We start from the raw sequence: 20,411 nt of genomic DNA, 5'->3' as shown, positions 1-20,411 counted from the left end.
ATTAATAAATAAAAAATCAAAATTAAAAGATGAAAATGAAATTTTAATTTTAATGAAATAATCAACTATGGCTGCAGGTATATTTAAGAAACTGTGGGATAAAGTAAAAAGAGGAGCGAGTAAAGTTTGGGAAACATTGAAGAAGGGGGCAAATTGGATATTTAAGAATAAAGAAGCAATTAGTGACGTTGCTGAATCAATAACGCCAAAAGCTGCCCCAATAAGAGAAGTTTTAAATAAAGGAGAAAAAGTTTATCAAAGACTACAACCAATACTAAGATAAAAATAATTTTAAGCCGCTAAGCAGCGAGATGATCCATAGGATCTCATATTTATTTTTCCACTATCTACCTCCTATTTTATTAAGTATTCCTTCAGCAATTCCACCAACTGCGTTACCTGCTTGTGCTCCCATCGCCGGATTACCTGCTTTAGTACCTAATACTCCACCTATGATAGTTCCTGCCGTTTTCGCTACTGGTGCCAAAAAGTTTGCAACGGGTTTAATAATCTTTTTATAAACCCAACCCGCAGCTTTCTTAATTCCATCCCATAATTTTTTAAAGAATCCCGCCGCCATTTCTGATTTAATATTAATTAAAAAATATATTTCATCACTTATATTCTAATTTTTATTTAATGATAAATGAAACCGATTTTAAAAATAAATGAAACAGAGGAGGAAGAAATAAATGAAAGTGAAAATGTTCAACAAAAAATAAACGTTGTTAAACCAATTACTGAAATAAAAATTTTTTCATCTGTTGAAGAATTTAATGACTATTATGCTAATAATAAAAAATTATTTGAAGAATTGACAACATGTAAATTGAATAAAATGTTTAAAGTTGATGGATTCAAAATTTCAAAAATAAAAGGGGTGATTAGTTTGAAATCTATTCCTCAATCAAGAATCACCTCATTAATGAAAATTGATGATTTAACAAAAAGAATAGAAGAGATTGAAGAAAGAATGAATCAAATAATTGATTTCATAAATTCAAATAATCATTAGTTTCTTAAAGTTCTATGTTGAACTCATCAAATTCATCTTCATCATTACCATTACCTTTAGCGAGTTTATTTACTCTTTCAACTTTATCTTTTGATAGTCTTTCGTTTAATTTTTTCTGAAGTTTTTCGTTACCAAGTTCTAAAATTTTACATGGATGATATTTAAACCCGTTAAATTCTTTTTCCTCAGTTTTAATCATTAATCTACAAAGAACTTTAGTGAGGTGGTTTTGTTGTTTAAACCATTTATCCTTAATATTTGTTATAAATTCAATATCCGGAATTAATTCCCAAATTTTTGAATTTTCGATTAATTTACCATCAAATGCAAAAGCAATAGGTTTAATATTAAACTTACCTTTAGAAAATAAACTTTGTATGTAATCATCAAAATAAACGTCTACTTGTTTAACCTGGGTGAGAATTGGTGAAAGTTTATCCATTAATTGATTCACAGTCACGAATTTTGATTCACTCATTTCTTACGAATTAAAAAAATAAATTATTCAAAAATGTAAGACATGAATTTTTAAAGTTTATTTTTTAAAAATTTTTTTTATTTTTTATTTCATTATGGTAGTGAATCTTTTATTCATGAAAATAATTATTTCTAATTTCTTTTACTCTCTCGTATATACTAGATTTAAAGAATTCAGAACATTTCCCATAATCTCCTAAATGTTTTCTTATCTTATTGGTTTTCCATTCATTATATGAAACTGTATAAACTTTATCTTTATCTTTGCATCTTTCATCACTTCCAATATATTTATATTTCAATTTTGATTTATTGGTTTCATATTCATTAACGTTTAATAATTCACAGTCTTCCTTTTTAAATAAATGTTTTATGTATTCAGGATTAACAATTCTATAATATTGCTTCCCTTTAAATCTTTGAATATAAACAGGAACACCATCCTCTAAAATTCGATAATCTATTTTATCTGGTTTTACTTGTTGGGTCATTTATGTAAGAATAAAAAAATAAATTATTTTAAAAATAACTTTAATTTTTTAATGGTTTATAAATAAATATATTTTTATTTTTTATTTCATTATGTATGGGCTGAGTGTAAATGTCTTACAATTTTGAAAATTTTTTAAATCTTGATTTATTCAAAAACGTAAGAATAAAAACCGTAAGAATCATACATTTTTTACTTCATATGTTAAAAAAATGATACAAAATCGCTCGATATTGTATGAATTCTTACGTTTACAAAAAAAGTCACAAAACCCATCATATCCTACTACTAAAAATATATTTCTAATAGATATACATTTCTTATGTATCAATGAACTTACTGTAGCTGATAAGAATGTTTCTTGATGTATTAGTTCATTCTCTTGTATTATTCATTTTGAAGATGAATGAGAGTATGTATAAGGATGAACGGATAAACGAATATACTATGTATTACATCTGAAACTAATATAACAATTTAATCAAACAAAACGTTCCCTTGTTGTAAAGGAAATTAAATTAAATAGAATTCAAGTCATCAATTGCATTGATATCTTCTTCTTCCGAATATGAAAAGTAAAAAGCAATTACAGCAAGTGCTCTAATTATTCCATCCGAAATAGAATTCACTCCACAGCCACTCAATGGAGATTTAAGTATATTTTTAAGTTTATGCATACATGGAGTCTGTGCAGTAGTTGGGCAGTTAACATTTGGGAAATCTGTTAATGAAAAATATCCACAACAATTATATCTTCTTTGAAGGGTTGTTAATTCATTGCTTTGGTATCCTTCAGCCCAAGCTTGAGTATTTAAGATGAAAAATTTATCTATATCGTATATTAAAACGTAACCAAAATAAAGTTCGATAAATATTGTTGGAATTGAGATAAGAGCTGATGCAAATGGAAACAATCTGTATTTTGTTCGAGAAAATCCCCACATGAAAAGGAAAAGCATGAATGAAGAGAATATTGAAATTTCTAAAATTCTAAAAGGAGTATTTGTTATTAAAACAAGGCCAGAACTTTTCATCCATTGAACTATAGAAAATGCATTCATAATCGCTGTCATCATAATACACCCATTTAGAAACAAGGCTAAATAATATTCTTTCTTCATATAATAATGATGGAAATAAAGTTAAGATTGACATTGTTTTCGTCAAACAAAAATGTGTATATTGTAATTTTGTTGAAAATGCATGATATACTAAAATACAATATTTATCGAATTCAAAATAACAAAAACATAATAATTTATAATAAAAACACTAACAAAAGAATAATATAATGAAAAATAATAGAAATGAAAATTGTAATCAAATTCACTTTGTTTTTCTTAAAATTCATTGAGAAACAAGTATAATTTCAATGAATTCAAAAATTAAATTGAAAATTTTGATAATTAAATTAAATTTTGAATTATTTGGATTCTCCGTAGAGTTGATCACCTACTTGATTTGCAAGTTCTTGTAATTCATCAGGGAAATCTTCATCCAAGATTCTCATCAATTCTTCGCTGATATCAACCGAAAAATTTTGATTATGAGATGATAATTCTTTGACAATATTAATAAGAGCTGTTAACACATTAGGATTATCATCATCCATACATCCATCAATAAATCTGGGGATGTATTTAAGTTCATTTTCTGTAGTTAAGTAATAACCTCTCGAAACAAGGCTACTTATTATATCTATAATCTTAACTTTCTCTTTATAATTACTTGTACTGTAAAGTTGTGGTCTACTTAAAAATTTGCTATTTATAACAATTTCGGCAGCTTTTTGAGACGCTCTAGCTGATTTTGCAATCACATCATAGCATACTAGTGATGTTATAGTAGGAACTTGTAATATTTCAAAGACTTTTTCTAATAATCCTAATCCAATGTATTTATCAACGATTTCTTCGCTTGAAAATAATGGAAGCATGCATTTCATGGAATATTTAACACATCTTATATCATTTGAGAAAATCAAATTGAAGATTTTGTCAGAAGTTCCATCTGTACAGAAATTTGTGTAGTATCCGGTTTCTTTTGATAGAAACATTGAAAATGCTTTGATTTTTGATGCGAGATTAAAGTCATTTTCTTTCATTGTTCGAATTGTCAACGCAAAGAACGAATAAGCTTCATTTGCTTCATTCTGTGAGAACTGGTAGTGTTTAAGGAACTTATAAAGTAAATCAAACAATGAAGAAGAAAAATTTTTCATGTTTGGATCGTCTCCAAACGAAATTTGAAGAAAAGATTGGAATGTAGCGCACAATTGTTCTATTTCTATATCAGATGGTGGATTTTCATCATCTATATATTGCTCAATTATGTTTAAAATTGGTTGAAAAATGTATGGAAAATCTGGATTCAGCAAATTTACGATTTGAGAGATAATATTGTATTGAGCGAGTACTTTTCTTGGATGTCTCAGAGAATTGACCATATCTTTAAGTGACAAAATAGATATTTCTAAAAATCGAGTATATTCTGTTTGAAGTATAGGAGAAACTACTTCACAAAGTAGTTCAGATGCATCATCCGTAAAATCTAAACGATCTTGTGTATTTAAAAATTCATACATTTCTTCCCAATCTTCAATATTCATATTATTTCGACATTTTTCCATTAAACTTATTAAATAAACGCAAGATATGTTATTATCATCCTCATTACCACCTACATTTTTGTTATCTTCTTGTATCCCATTAAAATGATCTTTATATTCTTCATCCATAATTTTTTTTTAAAAATCTTTGTAAAAAAAGGTGACTTTTGAATTTTTTTTTAATTATGTGGACAACTAATGAAAGACAAGAATTTGCAGCATGTTTAGCTGCAATGACATCTTATAGGAAAGAATGCCAAAAGGCTATTCTGAAAATGCACAAACAAGGACTAAGAACCGATGATCAATTAGCAAAATTAAATGAAGCAATAAATAACAATGCTAATCTTTTCGAATACATGGCAGAAAGAGGTCCAGAATCGTTTGGACCTGAAAATGCTAACATGTTCCCTAAAATTAATATTCATTTCGATGATCAAGACTTAAATCAATTAGATGCATGCTTACACTCAGCGGCACGTGATTGGACATCTCTTGGAGATGCCGAGCGTGGTGAAGTTTATTCTCCAGTCATTGCCGCTTTGCATAAATACGTCCAGCCAAACGAAGAAGTACTTGTTCCAGGATCTGGACTGTGCAGATTAGCAGTAGAGATAGCACAGTCTGGTTTTATAGCAGAAGCTAACGAAAGTTCTTTTGTTATGTTAGTTATGGCTTTTATTTCAATGTTTTCTGACGGAGCTCAATTTTTAATATTCCCGTTCGTACATCAGATATCAGGACTCGACAAGTTCGAAGATTCTCTGATTTCTGCAGTTTTTCCTGATTTAAGTTCTTCTTTGGCCGATCCTGGTCTTTCTTTAGATCCACCATCATTGATAGAGTCCAGTCGTCTTGTTCTCAAAGCTGGTAAGTTCGAAGGCGTTTACGCAAACGTTTCTGAAAAATTTGGAGCAATTGTTACTTGTTTCTTCATAGATGTCATCAGCGATGTACAAAATACAATCATAAACCTCCATAAATTACTAAAAGATGGTGGAATTTGGATAAATATCGGTCCAATTGTGAATCACAACCAATCTGTTGGATTCTTTTCACCACTCACCCTGGAAGACATAGATAGAATGGCTAGAAATGCTGGTTTCGACATTATCGAACAATCTCGCATTGATACTTCTTATAGCCAAAATCCAAAGACTCATGTTAAAACTAGATATAGTACTCAATTCTCTGTTTATAGAAAATAAAGAATAATATATAAACAACATTTATTTTGATTATTTTCCTGGTTTCTTGGCGCGTGAAGCTGGTTTTGGCGGTGGCTTTTTAGCAACATCCTTTTTGTCTGGTTTAGTTGGTTTGACGTCAATTGTTCCTTCTTCAGGAGTTAATGTAGCTAATAATTTATATGTATATTGTTTTGGGTCTTCTGTTGCACTAACTAAATAATATGTTTCACCAGCACTTAAAAACTGTGTTGCATATGTTGTAAGATTAGGGCGAAGAAGTTTGACGTTTCCATCTTTATCACTAAGATCTAATAATAGAGAAGAATCAAGATTTGCGCACTTTCTGATATGCTCTAATATAACTCCGCATTTGCAATTTATGTTAATTGGTTTATTTTGATCATTAAATCTAATATTTATCTGCATTTTTTTCCACTTTCAAAAGAACCGTTTTTTAACATTATGAGATTTTTAATTGAGAATGCAATTTATCATCCTACAAATAATTGATTTTTTAAAAAAGAAAATGGTCAAATCATATAAATATTTTCTTTGTTAATTTTTTGCTTGAATTCTCCGATCAATTCATGATTCATTAGAATATGTATTAGGTGTACTATTATATAAATAGTTAAAATTGTTTCTTTTGATGCTCTAAAAAAATATCAATCTCAAATTCAATGAATTTGTGCATTAATTTATTAATTCTATCTTGATATTATATTTTTAAAAATATCTACCATTCAATACCCTTGTCGATCAAATATTTCCGAGTGGTTGAAATTCAAATAAATTTGAAATTAGAAGAAGGGAGATTGTTAGTTATTTTGCCCAAAAGATAAGCTATTGATCCCATGGTTTTTAATGGAAAAATAAAAAAATTAAATCTATATTTTCTTAATTTTGCTCTAATATAAAGACATATTTTAATACACTTAAATAACAAAACAAGTTTAGACAGTAGTTGAAGAATACATCGACGAAGCGCTTGCAGATGATCCGCATAAAGCTAAAAATGAGTAAGCAACAATTGCAACTGCAAACCATCCGCTAAAACCGAGTGTAAATATCGAAAGTAGCTGTAATATTAAATATATAAAGTATACTAAAAGTACGTGAACGAATTGTGAAGGTGTTAAAACAATCTGTATCGAAAACTTAAGAGAATTTAATGCTGATATATTTTTGCCTTCAAAAATGAAGCAGCCTTGGTATAGTGAGAAAAACACTATAAAATTAAAAATTACAAGTTTGACAAGCGTTGATGGCTTTCGTATATCTGCGGATGATAAATTGTCTAATAATAAGTAACTTGATACTAATTTCGAAATGATGGTAAGTGCTCCTTGTAAAGATAAAATGTATTTAAATGAATTTACGATTTTTTCGCCATTAATTATCGAAAACATAGTTGAAATAGTAATCATATATATAATAACAAAATAAATCGATAATAAAATTGAGCTGTGAATGAAATATAAAAATGCTAAAGGAATGTTAAGTACGGGAATAAGCATTATTGTCCTTAATGGTCGTCTTTTAAGAAGTGCATATGAGTTAGAGAATAATTCGAAGAAATGAATAGAACTCGAACGATTAAATCGATTTAATCTCCAATATTCAAAATCTCCAATGTCTTCGAAATGAATTTCGTCACTCTGCCTTCGAATACGTCGTTGGTATTCTGGGAGATTGACTTTCAGTTGGTCAAAATCATCAGAGGAGTCACTATCCATATTTCTTCTAAAATTCCAGATTTCAAGGGGGTCGAACAATGGAAAAACAGAAATTGCCCAGATTTTGGCAATACAATATTCACGTTAAAATAGTAGTATTTGTCGATTTCATACAAAAAGCTAAAAAAGATCTCAATAAAATTGAGTTAAATATTTCAAATTTACGATCAATCATCTATAAATATGAGATAATATTGTTTTTGCCTGTTTCAGCTTCTTTAAACGCGCTCTCATTCGAAATATTATAATTTCTACTTTTTATTCAAAATTGTGGATTCAGTTTTAGCATTTCATGTTTACATTATACTTTGAGTAAACAATGGTATAGCTTATATTGCTCTTTATGCAATAAGTAACCAAAATTGAATTAAATTAACTATTCTTAGGGTTTAAATGAATGACCTATAAATTGAGAGCATAGGATTGCATATACTTCCTGTAAAAATTCTTGTTTACTAAGAAATTATCATTTCTTGATTCAAATTTACGCAATTTTTAAATATCAACCTGGTATTCTTAATAAATAAGTAATATCTATAATCCATTCAATCAAAAAACAATTGCGAATCTATGTCCTTTAGAGGGTCCATGGCATCATAGCCGTCCAAACCGTTTTCGATCCTTTTCGAATGGAAGGTGTAAAGCTTTTTGGCAAGTACGACTACTCCGACGTCGATTTCAGCCAACTTGACCCAGCTCTTGTTGACTACATCTCAGTCCATGAAAAACAACATGTCATGGTTCCACACACAGCTGGCCGCTATGTTCATAAGCGTTTCCAGAAGGTCTCCTGCCCACTTGTTGAGCGCCTCTGCAACCACCTTATGTCCCGTGGCCGTAACACAGGCAAGAAACTCCTCGCAATCCGCATTGTTGAGCACGCTTTCGATATCATCGCTCTCTCTACAGGCCAGAACCCAATTGTTACATTCGTCAAGGGTGTTCAGTACTGCGGCGCTCGCGAAGATTCAACACGTATCGGTGTTGGTGGCACAGTCCGTCGCCAGGCTTGCGATGTCTCTCCACTCCGCAGAATCGACCAGGCTCTCTCCTTGATCACAGAAGGTGTCCGCAAGGCTGCTTTCCGCTCATCCCGCAATATCGCTGAGTGCCTCGCCGATGAACTCATCGCTGCCTCAAACAACGATCAGACATCCTACGCTTGCCGCAAGAAAGACGAACTCGAGCGTATTGCCAAGTCTAACCGTTAAAGAGTTTTGAATGCATTCCATTTTCCACATATTGCACGCCTGAATAAAATATCATTCAAACAAAATACTAATTTTTCCCAAAAAACAATCAGCAAATTAGTAACTACCTTTAATGTTAATATTTTGAGGTAAATTTATTGGATATTTTAATTTTAAATTGCCTAAAATAAGGCACGTTCATCATTGTGAATGTTATTCATGTTAAATATAATAGTATGCAATCAAACTTAATATTAAGAAGTTTTTTAATTCAAATGCCTAACCTACTCATTTAATGGCATTGGGTCTGTTTAATTCTGACATAATCATTTAAGCAAAGCAGGAATATAAGTAATTTATGCTCATTTTCTATATGAAATTAATATGGAAATGTGGTTGAATAGATAACAGCAATTTTTGGAAGATAGTTGATTCTTATTCCCCAATAAGTTCAATGATAGGATGATTGCTGCTTAAAATTCGTTATTAAAGAAAAATTTATAACAGGAATTAAAAATTTGGAAGCATTTCGATAAAGAAAGAATAAAAACATCTATTTAGAAATTCTCAACAAGATAACGTAAAAGTGGTGAAAAATTTTGTTTTGTTTTGGCCGATAAGGCAAAAATCTGTATTTTTCGATCGCCTTCGTCTTTTAATTGAAGGGATGTATATAAATCTTCCGCAGATATACAACCAGGTATATCTTGTTTATTTGCTATAACTATAAGAGGTTTATTTTTGTAATGTGCATCTTCAAAAAGTGATTCTAAATTATTTTGGCATTGTAATATTGATTCATAATCTGCTGCATCTACTACGTAAATAATTAAATCTGCTTGCTTGGCATATATACTCCATAAAAATGTAAAACTTTGGCTACCACTCATATCCGAGACATTTACTTTTAAGTTACCGATAGATAAAGATGAAAATTGAGCTCCAATTGTTGGTGTTGTTGGAACAGTTGTATTTTGATTAGCCAACGCCTTTACGAAAGTTGTTTTTCCGGCATTTGGAAGCCCTATAACTGTAATATTCAGCTCTTTTTTAATAAAAATGCTAAGGAGCCACTGCCAAAATCTTTGAAAAATGTCCATTTTAATAATGGAAAATCTCACCGATTATTTTTTGCATTTTCTAGCGGTTTTGATCTAAATTATAGGAATGAACTAATTAGGAATTTTTATCATAGATTGATCAAAATCTATCTTCAAATCAAAATTGAATTGGCAGTTTATATTTTACCTGGTACACTGCATTCATGCAATTTATTAGATTATTTAATATGAAAAATTGAATGTACTTGAAATCAATCGAATTTTTAAATTCAATTAAAATATATTTTGTAACGTTTGCATAATCTATCACCATATTTCATAAAATTTCATGGATTTCGTTTCAATTTAAAATCTGGCAAAATGACAGCTTGGCAAATCTGACAAATTTATCAAATTATGTATTTGAATAGAGATTCAGAGTTCGGTCTAAGATTTTCCTAGAGATTTTCAAATGTTTAGGCATAGAATCTATTTAATAAATGCTTTTGGCCCTAGGTGGATTGGCTTTCAGATTCAATTCTAATGGATTGATTATTTTCCTACAAAATATAATTTGTTTCAAGTAATATTAGTAAATGATTTACTAAAAATTACTAATTTCAAAGAACAAAGTAAAAGAATTGTCAACTTTATACCGCTCATTAAAACTGCATTCTACATATATAGCCATGCAGTTTATTTTGGATATTTTGCTCAATTATTTTGTTATAAAGAGAATATTAAAGAATTTTTACTAAATTTTGTCTCAATTTATGTTTTATGAGCTGTATCTTTAAGTCATTACATTTTCATTGTTATTTTAAGAAATTTGATAATTGCTATTATGTAAAAATTTCGATCGTAAATTTCATAAGATTCTTATCTAACTGTAATCTGTACTAATGCTAGAATTTCGGAGATAAATCGTAAAGCTAAATTCATGTTATATGACTAATTGAATTTAGAAACTATATATTGTATGGATATAAAAATATATCTGCAAGAATTGAGAATAATTACAATTCTCTATATTTGCATTATCTCTGCGGAATTGGTAAGTTATTATGTTATGATAAAATATGTTTTATATTGCTCACAGAGCGAGAATTTCATTTTCTTTATATATTTGTCACTTTTCGTCTGTACGTTTGCAAAAAATGTTGGAATCCCACTCAAGCAACTCAAGCTTGGAAGAGCGGGAAGAAGCATTAGAGAAACTGAGACTATTGGTTTCACAAAAACAACAGCAAATTGATGATTTATTATTATTAAAAGACCAAAATAGAGAATATAAACAGAAAATCAGGGAGTTTTCTGATAAAGTTATAAAGCAAAAGTCATCAATATCAGAAAAAAATAAAATGATTTCAAGAATATATCTCGAATTCGACTTAAATCTTGAATCAGATTTTCAGGAGAACTTAGAAAAGCTTATAACAATTGCAAAACAGTACAAAACCTATCAAAAGTTCATTAATTCAATAGGAATATTATTTAATATCGATAATCCTGAAGAAGATTCAAAAATTCAGGAAATAACGGAACAAATGATGCAATTTTCCGAAACATCTACAATATTAGAGAATGTACAAACATTGCTTCATTGTTCTAAAGACGAAATTCAAAAAGCCGTCGAAAATTTAGTACAAGAGCAAAAACCTAATCAAGTAGCTCATAATCATATTGCTGACATTCTTGAAATGACAAAATGGGATGCAGATAATACAGCTTCAGCTATTGGCTCCCTTAAACACAATTTTATGGAATTAAATAACCAATTTGATGATATTTGTTCAATTCTTAATCTAAATCGTGAAAAGGCAAATCTACCACGTGATATTTCCAGATTAATGCATCAATTCGAGGATATCAAAGAGAAACAACAAGAATGCGAAAATCATATTCAGCAATTGAAAGAAATTCTTCATGAGCAAGATAGTGATGCAGATAAGCTTATTGATGTCGTTACAAAACTAAAGAAAGAATCCGATATTACTAATAAAAAAGCTCAATTATCCGAAATTGTCAACAAAGATAAAATTAACGAACTTCAACAACAATCCAACTTGATTTCAAGGCTTAAGCAGCTTGTTGGAACAATGGATCAAGATGTTGATCTCGAGCAATCAACTCAAAGATTAATTGCAGAAAACGTATCGAACAAGCAAATTCTTGATGAGATTCTTGAAGCTCTTCCAGAACGATCAATCATATCTGAAGCAACAATTTCCGAAGTTATTAAGAAAGCCATTAGTAAATCTGACGCATTTGATGATATTTGCCAAGTTTTGGAACAAGATCCTGAGAAAATTCCATATTCTGATGTAGTCAATATTGTATCTCAACTCCAAACTGCCCAAATTTCGAAATCTAAAACAAATAATTCTTTCTCTATTGATAATAATAAACAAATTATGGATGGACTGCTTTCTGTATGTGAAGGAGCTGATAGCAACAACATTTCTGGTGAACTTAATGAAATTAAGAACAAATTAAACGAATTATTTAATAAGAAGCAAACCAATTCCGAAATCCTAGATCTGGTTAATGATATTGTTCAGAGGCTCGCAGAGATATTTGGCTTGGATTCTGAATCAAATATTTTAGAAAAATTCAAATTACAAAAATCTCTTAATCAATATAGTGATGCATCATATGAAGAAGAAAATGCCGAAAATACAACTGCCAATATGCAACAACTTGCAAAAATCTTAAATACTGAAAATGCAAATGAAATTCCACAAAAAGTAGAGGAAATGAGCGAACAAATCTCAGCTATATCACAAATAGTAGATAATAATACATGCGATGTTATCGAAAATGTAAAAGAACTCAAAAATGTTGTTGATGAAATCAATAAAATCCTATCTGCCATCAAGAGGAATGATAAATCACCAAGAAAGCCTGAGAATGAACGTTTGGAGCTTGTCAACAAGGTTAGAGAGATGAGAGATTGTTTAAGCTCGATTTCGAAATTATTAGATGTTCCTTATATTGCAGATCTACCAAGAAAGATCAAAGAAATGAAAGAAAGGATATCGCAACCAGAAAGCAAGACAGAAGAGTCGATACCGTTCTCATCAAAGAGCAAGGAATTATCTCCAATCAAAAAAGATGAAGATTTCCAAGTAAATAGTGATATTGAAGATCTCGAAAACATCAAAGATATGATAATTGGTGTATTTGATGGAGGAAATATGAATCAAATCTATGAAATCTTGCAAAAATTGAAAGATGAAATAATTAAAGGTGACGATGACCAAGAAGTTGCAAATATTGCAAGATCATTGTTCATACAAGACGAATTAGACGTTAATTCCACATCTCCAAGGACTCAAAGTTCAATTTCTCTGATTTCATTAAGTCCATTAACTCCAAAAATGAATAAAACAGTTGATTCTGTTGAAAACCAAGTTAAAGAGATGTCACAAATGAAAGCTGCACTTGATGCCGTTTGTGAAGAGCTTGGCATCGAAGATACAAACGAAATTGTTGAAAAGGTCAAAGAATTAAATGAAGATTTATCACAATTCCATTCTTTGTTGGGTGTAGATGATAAAGAACAAAGTTGGCAGAGAGTCAAAGAGATGATTTATGTATTAGATAAAACTAAAAATGAATTAGAAGCAAAACAAGAAAACGAAATTCCGAAAATTGCCAAAAATTTGAAGCAAAAAGTCACAAAAATTTCCGAAATTCTCGGAAATCCAAAGGATTTAGAGAGAAGAGTACAGCAATTGCAAGATGAAAACACTCATTATACTAATTCAGCAAAGAAAGCTGAACAACAAAACTCAGACAAAGAACTTTTGGAAATCATTGGAAATGTCACAAAAACATTAAATTTGAAGGATAAAAAAGACATTTCTACAAAAGTCCAAGAGATGAAAGGCATTCTTTCTAGTGTTTCTAAGACATTAAGAGTTGATAATAGTAAAATCAAAGAAAAGGTGAATGACTATTCCAATATTGTTGTTCAATGTTCAGTTTTACTGGATTCAACTAAAAATTACAACGAAATTCCTCAAAAACTGAAAGAAATTAAGCAAGAAATGGATGAATTGAAGGAAATTTTGGACACAGAAGACGTCAATGAAGAAGTCATGAAACTCAATGATCAGATGAATGAAATAAAGAAAGTTCTTGAAACAGATGATGCTTTGGATGAAGTTAAAAAACTTAAAGAAGAAAAAGAAAATGAAATCCAAGAAAAAATGGAAAATTTGAAGAAAATGGATCAAATACAAAGCTCACAAAAGATTATTTGTGGAATAGTTGGTAAACAAACTATAGATGATGCTATAAATGAGATCAAATCATTAAAGGAACAAATTCAAAAATTAAAGAATGAAATTTCAGTTAAAAGTGACAAAATTTTGAATGACATCAAAGAAAAGATGAAATTACCGGAAGCAACAACAGAACAAGATCTTGTTGATGCAATTGCTGTCATGGAAATTGAAAATGAAGAGTTGAAAGAAAATGATAAGAAACTGAGAGAAATTTTCAATTCTGACATTTCTGTTGACACTTTAGAGATATTAAAAGAAGTAGAGAATCTGAAACAAAAAGAAGACCAACTCAAAAGCCTGGTTGAAAGTGAAAATTTGGTCGATGAAATCCAAAAACTAAATGAAAATCAACAAAGAATTTTGGATGAATGTGATAAAAGTGACATAAGTGAAGTGATCGAAGAAATCAAAGATCTCAAGAAATTGCAACAAGATGTTGAGAATTGCTTCCCTACAAATGACGTCAGTCAAATCAAAGAAGAAAATGAAAATTGTCAACAATTTTTAGAAAAATTGAATGAAATTTTCGGTTTTGACAATGATGACGATCATAAAGCAGAAATTACTGAATTAGTTAGTGATCTGAAGAAGAATGATCAGAAACTCAGAGGAGTAATGAAATCAGATCCCGAGACAGAAACAAAAACTTTGATTAACGAAATTTCTGAAAAAATACCAATTTTTGAAAAAGTTACTGAGATTTTAGGAGAAGAAAACTTAGTTGAAAAAGTCCAAGAGCTTTCTGAAATGAAGGATATTTCTGATAGAGAAAACAAGCCAATCGCAGAATTATTGGCAGAATTGAAGAAAGAATTAAATGATCTCAAAAACAATAGAAAAGAGGTTTTGACAATTTTGAAACAACCGCAAACGGATGATAACATTTTGAAACAATCTGTTCAGATGCTAGTTAATGATAAAAATGCTTGTGAAGAAAAATTAGCAAAAACAAAGCTTGTTAATGAAAAAATGACAAAATTAGTTTCAGAAATCAACAGTACATTATTAGTTAACGAAGATGACGACGGAGAAGAAGCAATAAGTAAAATAAAGGATTTGCAAGCTGAATTACAAGCAGCAAATGAAGAAATGAAGAATATGGATGATTATGTCAATAAAGTTAAAAACGAACTCAGAAAGCTTGATAATTTCGGAAATGGCGACTTGTTAGGTGCCATTTCAGCTGTTAATGAAAGTGGAAAAGTTGCTGCTTTAGAAATGAAACGAGAAAAGGAAAGAGCAGAAAACATCAGATTAGATTTGATCAGAATTTTGTCAATTGATGATTCTAATAAAGATTTTGATGAAATTGAAGATGAATTGATTGATCTGATGAAGAAACAACAATCGTTGCAAATCAGATTGGCAACAATCTTCAATTTACCTGAGAATCATCAATCATTTTCTGAGATTTGCATTGCTGCAAAAAGAGTTGTTGATCAATTAAATGAAAAATCAACTCAAAGTAATGAAAGTGAAAATACTGAAGAAGAGATTCCATGTAGCAAATGTTCTGCTCTTGAAGAAGAACTTAAATCAATGAGTGATGAATTAAATCAGCGAGAAAGAGAAATAAATTCTCAAAAGAAAGAAATTTCTTCACTCAAAGATGAAATCGAAAACTTGGAAGATCAAATTTCAACACTGTTTTCAAAGTTAGGAACAGGAGTAACAACAATGAAAGAAGCTCTTGATAATATCAAGTCATTGAGAAGAGATTCAGAACTTCTTAAAAAGAACGAATACAAGTATAAGAAAGTCGAACGTGTTAATGATTCTTTGCAGAAATTTAAACACGAACAGACAGCTAAATACAGAGGGGTTGCTGAGAAACTTTCAGACCAAGCTGATATGATGAAGAAAACTCTTGAAAAGACAATTCGTGTTTCAAACGAAACAGGAAGTAAACAACTTGAATTAGCTCAGTCTCTTTCACAAATTGATGAAGACAACAAGAAGTTGATGTCAATGCTTGAATCTCCACGACAAACAAGCAATACTAAATCTCAAATTCCGTCACAGTTTACGAAACTTCCATGTGAATCACCTCTTTCAAATGAAGAACTTAGATTGTTTAAGAAGAAGAGTTCATCTGGAAATCGCTCAAGTATTGATGTAGAAAGAATGAGAATGGTTGATGATGACCAAGAACTAATAAGAAAAAAGAGGAAACTTTCCAAAATCGAAAAGGAAATAACATTCAACTGTAGTTGCTCAAATAACTTAACTAATCAATCACAAACATTATTATAGATTTAATATTTATATATTTTTGTTTTATTAAATATTTGTTTTAATTTTTCGCAAAATTTGATATCACAAATTACTTTTTTGTTGTTGTTGACAATAATGGACTATATTGTATTTACATTCAGAACACTAACTGTCATTCAATAATACTGTATTCAGCATCCGTTTTTTTAGAAATGATTTGGATAGAATTTCTCATAATTGAAGCGAAAAAGAAAGTTTATTGGGTACACTTTATAGTTTTGTGCCCAATATCCGGTGCTTTCTAAGTAGAATTGAGAATTGCAGAGTGCTTATTCTATTTCAGCATTGTGTAGCCTTGGATTCCTAATTTGAAAGTATCGTAATCAAATTTTATATAGATATGAAATTATATTTACAGATTTTCATGGCATATTTAACAAAAAGATCATTTTTCAGTCTAAATTTCGATTTAAAATTTTTATCGGATTTTTTGTAAAGTTACAACATTACAAATTCAAATCCGGCCATGGATCTGAATTACGAATATATTGCTGCTCATATCAGCGATTATATTGAAAATGAAAACTTTTTCGATACAATTGAGATAAAAGATATCGAAAAAATCATGAAACATTCACATTTGACAGTTGATCAGTTTAATACTCTTCTCAAGCAATCTTCTTCAACTATCAGCTCAAGAAAATTATATACGTGCACACGAAAAGCATATGTTACTATCCAAAACAACGAAGATATTCTTTCAATTCTTAAATCTGTCAAAAAATGCATGAAATTCAATTGATGGTGCTGTTGATGTTTTAAATCAAAAAGACAAAGAATTGCGTAATTCTACTGAACAAATCAAAAAACTTCAAGGAGAAATAAATCAAAAAGACAATCAATTGCGTAATTCTACTGAACAAATCAAAAAACTTCAAGGAAAAATTAAATGAAAAATCAACTCAAAGTAATGAAAGTGAAAATACTGAAGAAGAGATTCCATGTAGCAAATGTTCTGCTCTTGAAGAAGAACTTAAATCAATGAGTGATGAATTAAATCAGCGAGAAAGAGAAATAAATTCTCAAAAGAAAGAAATTTCTTCACTCAAAGGAAATCGAAGAAGAAAAGTGTGTGATATATGATGGGAACTTTTTTCCTTCAATCCTGAAAAATTGAATAAAAGAGTTTAATAAGTATTGCCCTATTTTCTACACACTTTTTAATGGTGCAGGAAAGTGAAAGCTATTAAAAAAACACGCTTTTCAAACTCATAAAATCATTTTTATTTTGATTTATATATATGAATATAAACTTTAAGCGATAATGTTTCATATTTAAACTTAGTAAAATTGATGTTTATGAATAGAAGGTAAAATTGCATTTATCTCAACATATTAGAATTGAAAATAAAATTTGTTCTAAGACTTACTGTATAACTTTTTAAATTTGTATTTAATGTATCTCACTGGAAACCGCCACCATCATATTTGTTCTCCAATGTCAATTAGCAGATTTCAATGAGATTGTAGTGTAATCAGTTTTAGTTTTGAAGATACCCACTAATTGCATCTCAACACTTTTTATCAAGTACCAAAAGTTTTCTGTAATAATATATTATTCCTGGATTCAATCACGCGTTCGCAGCGATCGATCCAGGCTTGAAAGACACGCTTTAAATCATCATGAGAAAATTGCTCAAATTGCTCTCTTACAAATTTTTCAAGATCATCTGGACTCGCGAATTCGCGTCCTTCAGCTCTCTTTTTTAGCGTGCCGAATAAATAAAAGTCAGAGGGTGCAATATCAGGTGAATAAATTGGGTTTGGAACAACTTTGACATTGTTTTCCACCAAGTAATTCATTACCTTATGACTTTTGTGAACTCTTGAATTATCAAAATGAATTGCAAACTTTTGTTTTTGTTGTTTGGATTTCTCAAACTCATCAGAATTGATAAATTGAGTAAGAACATTGTCAATTAGATACTGAGCATTCATCGTATTAGGTTTTTGAAGAATATCAATTGCGATGATGCCATTCACACCCCAAAAAACCGACAACATAATCATTGGTGTGTCAATTTTTTTCTTCGGGAATGTTTGCGGATTTTCATCCTTCGGGATCCACATGATTTTGGCTTCTGTTGCATATTGAAACCAAGACTCGTCCCATGTTACTAAAAAGCGAAACTTCTTGGATTGATACGCACCCAATATAGAGAGGAGCTCTTTCGAAGATTGGACTCTAGATTTTTTTGAACTGAATTAAGGTTGTGCGGAACCCAACGTGTATACGCTAGTTTGTAGTTCAAATAATTGTGCAGATAATAACTGACTGTTGTACGTGGTATCTTTGTCATCTCCTCTATCCTTCTGAGTGATGCTCTTGGGTCTTCATCTAGCGCTTGAAGAATTGCTTTGATTTTTCTTTGATCCGGCGATTTTTTGTCAATTTTTATGATGGGCGCCTTTTTGTTCATGAAGTGATACATCCTAACATGATACGTTACAGTGGAATAGCTAGGAGCATCCATACCGAAGCATTTTACCAATGTCTCGTAGATTTTTTTACAGTCTTTGCATTTTTTTGCAAGAGCGAGGATGTTTTCTTTATGATTCATTAAAAAAATGAAAAAAATCCCGCCAAAATTTCCCGCGAAACCGCCTCTTGTCTCAAAATTCATTTTATATCCCGGCATGGCGCCAAAATACAACATACTCATCATATACATATATTCATATTTTTTATTATATATTTATAATCAGCATATATCTCCTTTAATAGTCTCATATAGAGCGCTGTGCTAAATGCACCTTTGGACACCCTATATTAATATCAATGCCAAAAACATAAAAGAATCAGCCCCACTTCATTATGCAGCATTGAATAACTCAAAAGAAACAGCAGAAGCTATTGTTTCAAATTCCTCTGATATCGATTTATTAGATGGTATAGGATCTACGGCGCTTCAGATTGCGGCAGATAATAATTGCAAAGAAGCATTAGAAATTCTTGTTACTAATGGGGCAGATATCAATAAAAAAGGTAATTATGGTGAAACAGCCATATTTAAAACGGCAATTCATAATTATTATGAAATTGTTGAATATCTTATATTGAAAGGTGCAAAAATTATTAGCAAAAATGAATTTCAAGAATCTCGCAGTCTTGATATTGCAATAAAAAACAATTATGTGGAAACAGCAAAAATTCTGATTTCTCATGGAGGATCTATGAAATCAAGGTTTAAACGTTCTACTCCTCTTCATTTGGCATTAAAGCATGATCGTCTTGAAATAACGCAATTTCTTCTTAACTATGGTGCAGATATATATGCAAAAGATTGTGGTATGTCAGTACTTGATTTGGCAAGAAAAACATCTTATCAATTATCATCCCAACTTGTTATTTCTCATAGTAATAATAATAAAGGCTTTTTCTCAAGATTATGCTTTTCGTTATTATCATATATGCAATTTGGTATTTAATGATCAAATAAAAAGTAATATTTTTAACTAAACCATTATTTATTTAAGTGTCTAATGGTCAGAATACTCTCTCTCTGTCTAGCATTCTTTAGATTACACTCTCGCTAAAGGTGGATGATAGGTACTTATTTTGACTTTCTATTTAGAAAGGCACGCCTCAGGATAAGTTATTTCAATAATAACGTTAGATATGCAAAGCAAAATGTTTAATAATCATTGTAGAAAACATTTTTAGTTAGTGAGGATTACAGAATATGTTATGTGTTCATTGTAAAATTTGAGAGATGATCTGCAAATAATAATTATCGACTTTTCTTAAATCGATTTTTGGGAGAAATTGTGTTAACAAAATCCTTAATTCTAAAATGTATAACATAAATGATCTATACTTAGGATATATGATTAGATTTGGGCCTTACCATATAAACTGTAAACTGTAATGATAGCCTTCATTTGATCATACAGTAGATTCTTAAGGGTTCACTTATGACTTCCAGAAGTAAATTTAATTTTTTTGACAACAAAGCTTTATATCACCATTTTCTCTGATAAAAAAGTTAATATTTGGTCAGGAAAAGGCTATTATAAATCATTACCTAGTACATCATAATGTTAAATGAAGATATATTAACATTAAGAGAGCATATAAGAAAGTTGTAAGTGCTCCCTT

General features: G+C 30.0%; 8 protein-coding genes and 1 pseudogene across 9 annotated transcripts, besides 1 other annotated feature; 4 read left to right on the top strand and 5 right to left on the bottom strand.

Moving 5' to 3' along the window:
• Positions 1 to 67: 67 nt before the first annotated feature.
• TVAGG3_0862930 (uncharacterized protein) lies at positions 68 to 283 on the top strand (the record flags this gene model as incomplete). The annotated part of the gene is made up of 1 exon (XM_001324579.1): positions 68 to 283. One exon carries the CDS (start codon positions 68 to 70, stop codon positions 281 to 283), a length of 216 nt encoding a protein of 71 aa, XP_001324614.1.
• A 1,927-nt stretch (positions 284 to 2,210) lies between these two features.
• TVAGG3_0862920 (tetraspanin family) lies at positions 2,211 to 3,123 on the bottom strand (the record flags this gene model as incomplete). The annotated part of the gene is made up of 1 exon (XM_001324578.1): positions 2,501 to 3,055. The coding sequence occupies one exon, from the start codon at positions 3,053 to 3,055 to the stop codon at positions 2,501 to 2,503; it is 555 nt and encodes a 184-aa protein (XP_001324613.1).
• A 282-nt stretch (positions 3,124 to 3,405) lies between these two features.
• On the bottom strand, positions 3,406 to 4,719 carry TVAGG3_0862910 (armadillo (ARM) repeat-containing protein family; the record flags this gene model as incomplete). The annotated part of the gene is made up of 1 exon (XM_001324577.1): positions 3,406 to 4,719. The coding sequence occupies one exon, from the start codon at positions 4,717 to 4,719 to the stop codon at positions 3,406 to 3,408; it is 1,314 nt and encodes a 437-aa protein (XP_001324612.1).
• Positions 4,720 to 4,775: 56 nt separating this feature from the next.
• Positions 4,776 to 5,798, top strand: TVAGG3_0862900 (carnosine N-methyltransferase protein; the record flags this gene model as incomplete). The annotated part of the gene is made up of 1 exon (XM_001324576.1): positions 4,776 to 5,798. One exon carries the CDS (start codon positions 4,776 to 4,778, stop codon positions 5,796 to 5,798), a length of 1,023 nt encoding a protein of 340 aa, XP_001324611.1.
• A 30-nt stretch (positions 5,799 to 5,828) lies between these two features.
• TVAGG3_0862890 (putative interleukin 2 receptor, gamma chain) lies at positions 5,829 to 6,206 on the bottom strand (the record flags this gene model as incomplete). Its single annotated transcript, XM_001324575.1, has 1 exon — positions 5,829 to 6,206. One exon carries the CDS (start codon positions 6,204 to 6,206, stop codon positions 5,829 to 5,831), a length of 378 nt encoding a protein of 125 aa, XP_001324610.1.
• A 1,931-nt stretch (positions 6,207 to 8,137) lies between these two features.
• On the top strand, positions 8,138 to 8,792 carry TVAGG3_0862880 (Chain F 40s Ribosomal Protein S5-b; the record flags this gene model as incomplete). Its single annotated transcript, XM_001324574.2, has 1 exon — positions 8,146 to 8,727. One exon carries the CDS (start codon positions 8,146 to 8,148, stop codon positions 8,725 to 8,727), a length of 582 nt encoding a protein of 193 aa, XP_001324609.1.
• A 215-nt stretch (positions 8,793 to 9,007) lies between these two features.
• Positions 9,008 to 9,819, bottom strand: TVAGG3_0862870 (small GTPase superfamily, Arf family; the record flags this gene model as incomplete). The annotated part of the gene is made up of 1 exon (XM_001324573.2): positions 9,264 to 9,806. The coding sequence occupies one exon, from the start codon at positions 9,804 to 9,806 to the stop codon at positions 9,264 to 9,266; it is 543 nt and encodes a 180-aa protein (XP_001324608.1).
• Positions 9,820 to 10,874: 1,055 nt separating this feature from the next.
• TVAGG3_0862860 (A-type inclusion protein-related family) lies at positions 10,875 to 16,342 on the top strand (the record flags this gene model as incomplete). Its single annotated transcript, XM_001324572.1, has 1 exon — positions 10,904 to 16,291. The coding sequence occupies one exon, from the start codon at positions 10,904 to 10,906 to the stop codon at positions 16,289 to 16,291; it is 5,388 nt and encodes a 1,795-aa protein (XP_001324607.1).
• A 1,532-nt stretch (positions 16,343 to 17,874) lies between these two features.
• Positions 17,875 to 18,984, bottom strand: TVAGG3_0862840 (annotated as a pseudogene). Its single transcript has one exon. A coding segment is annotated over exon 1 (1,110 nt).
• Positions 17,875 to 19,080: a mobile genetic element.
• Positions 19,081 to 20,411: the final 1,331 nt, after the last annotated feature.

Source organism: Trichomonas vaginalis, chromosome VI (assembly GCF_026262505.1).
Source record: "Trichomonas vaginalis G3 chromosome VI, whole genome shotgun sequence".
NCBI lineage: Eukaryota > Parabasalia > Trichomonadida > Trichomonadidae > Trichomonas > Trichomonas vaginalis.
This window is presented reverse-complemented; position numbering and strand designations above follow the sequence as displayed.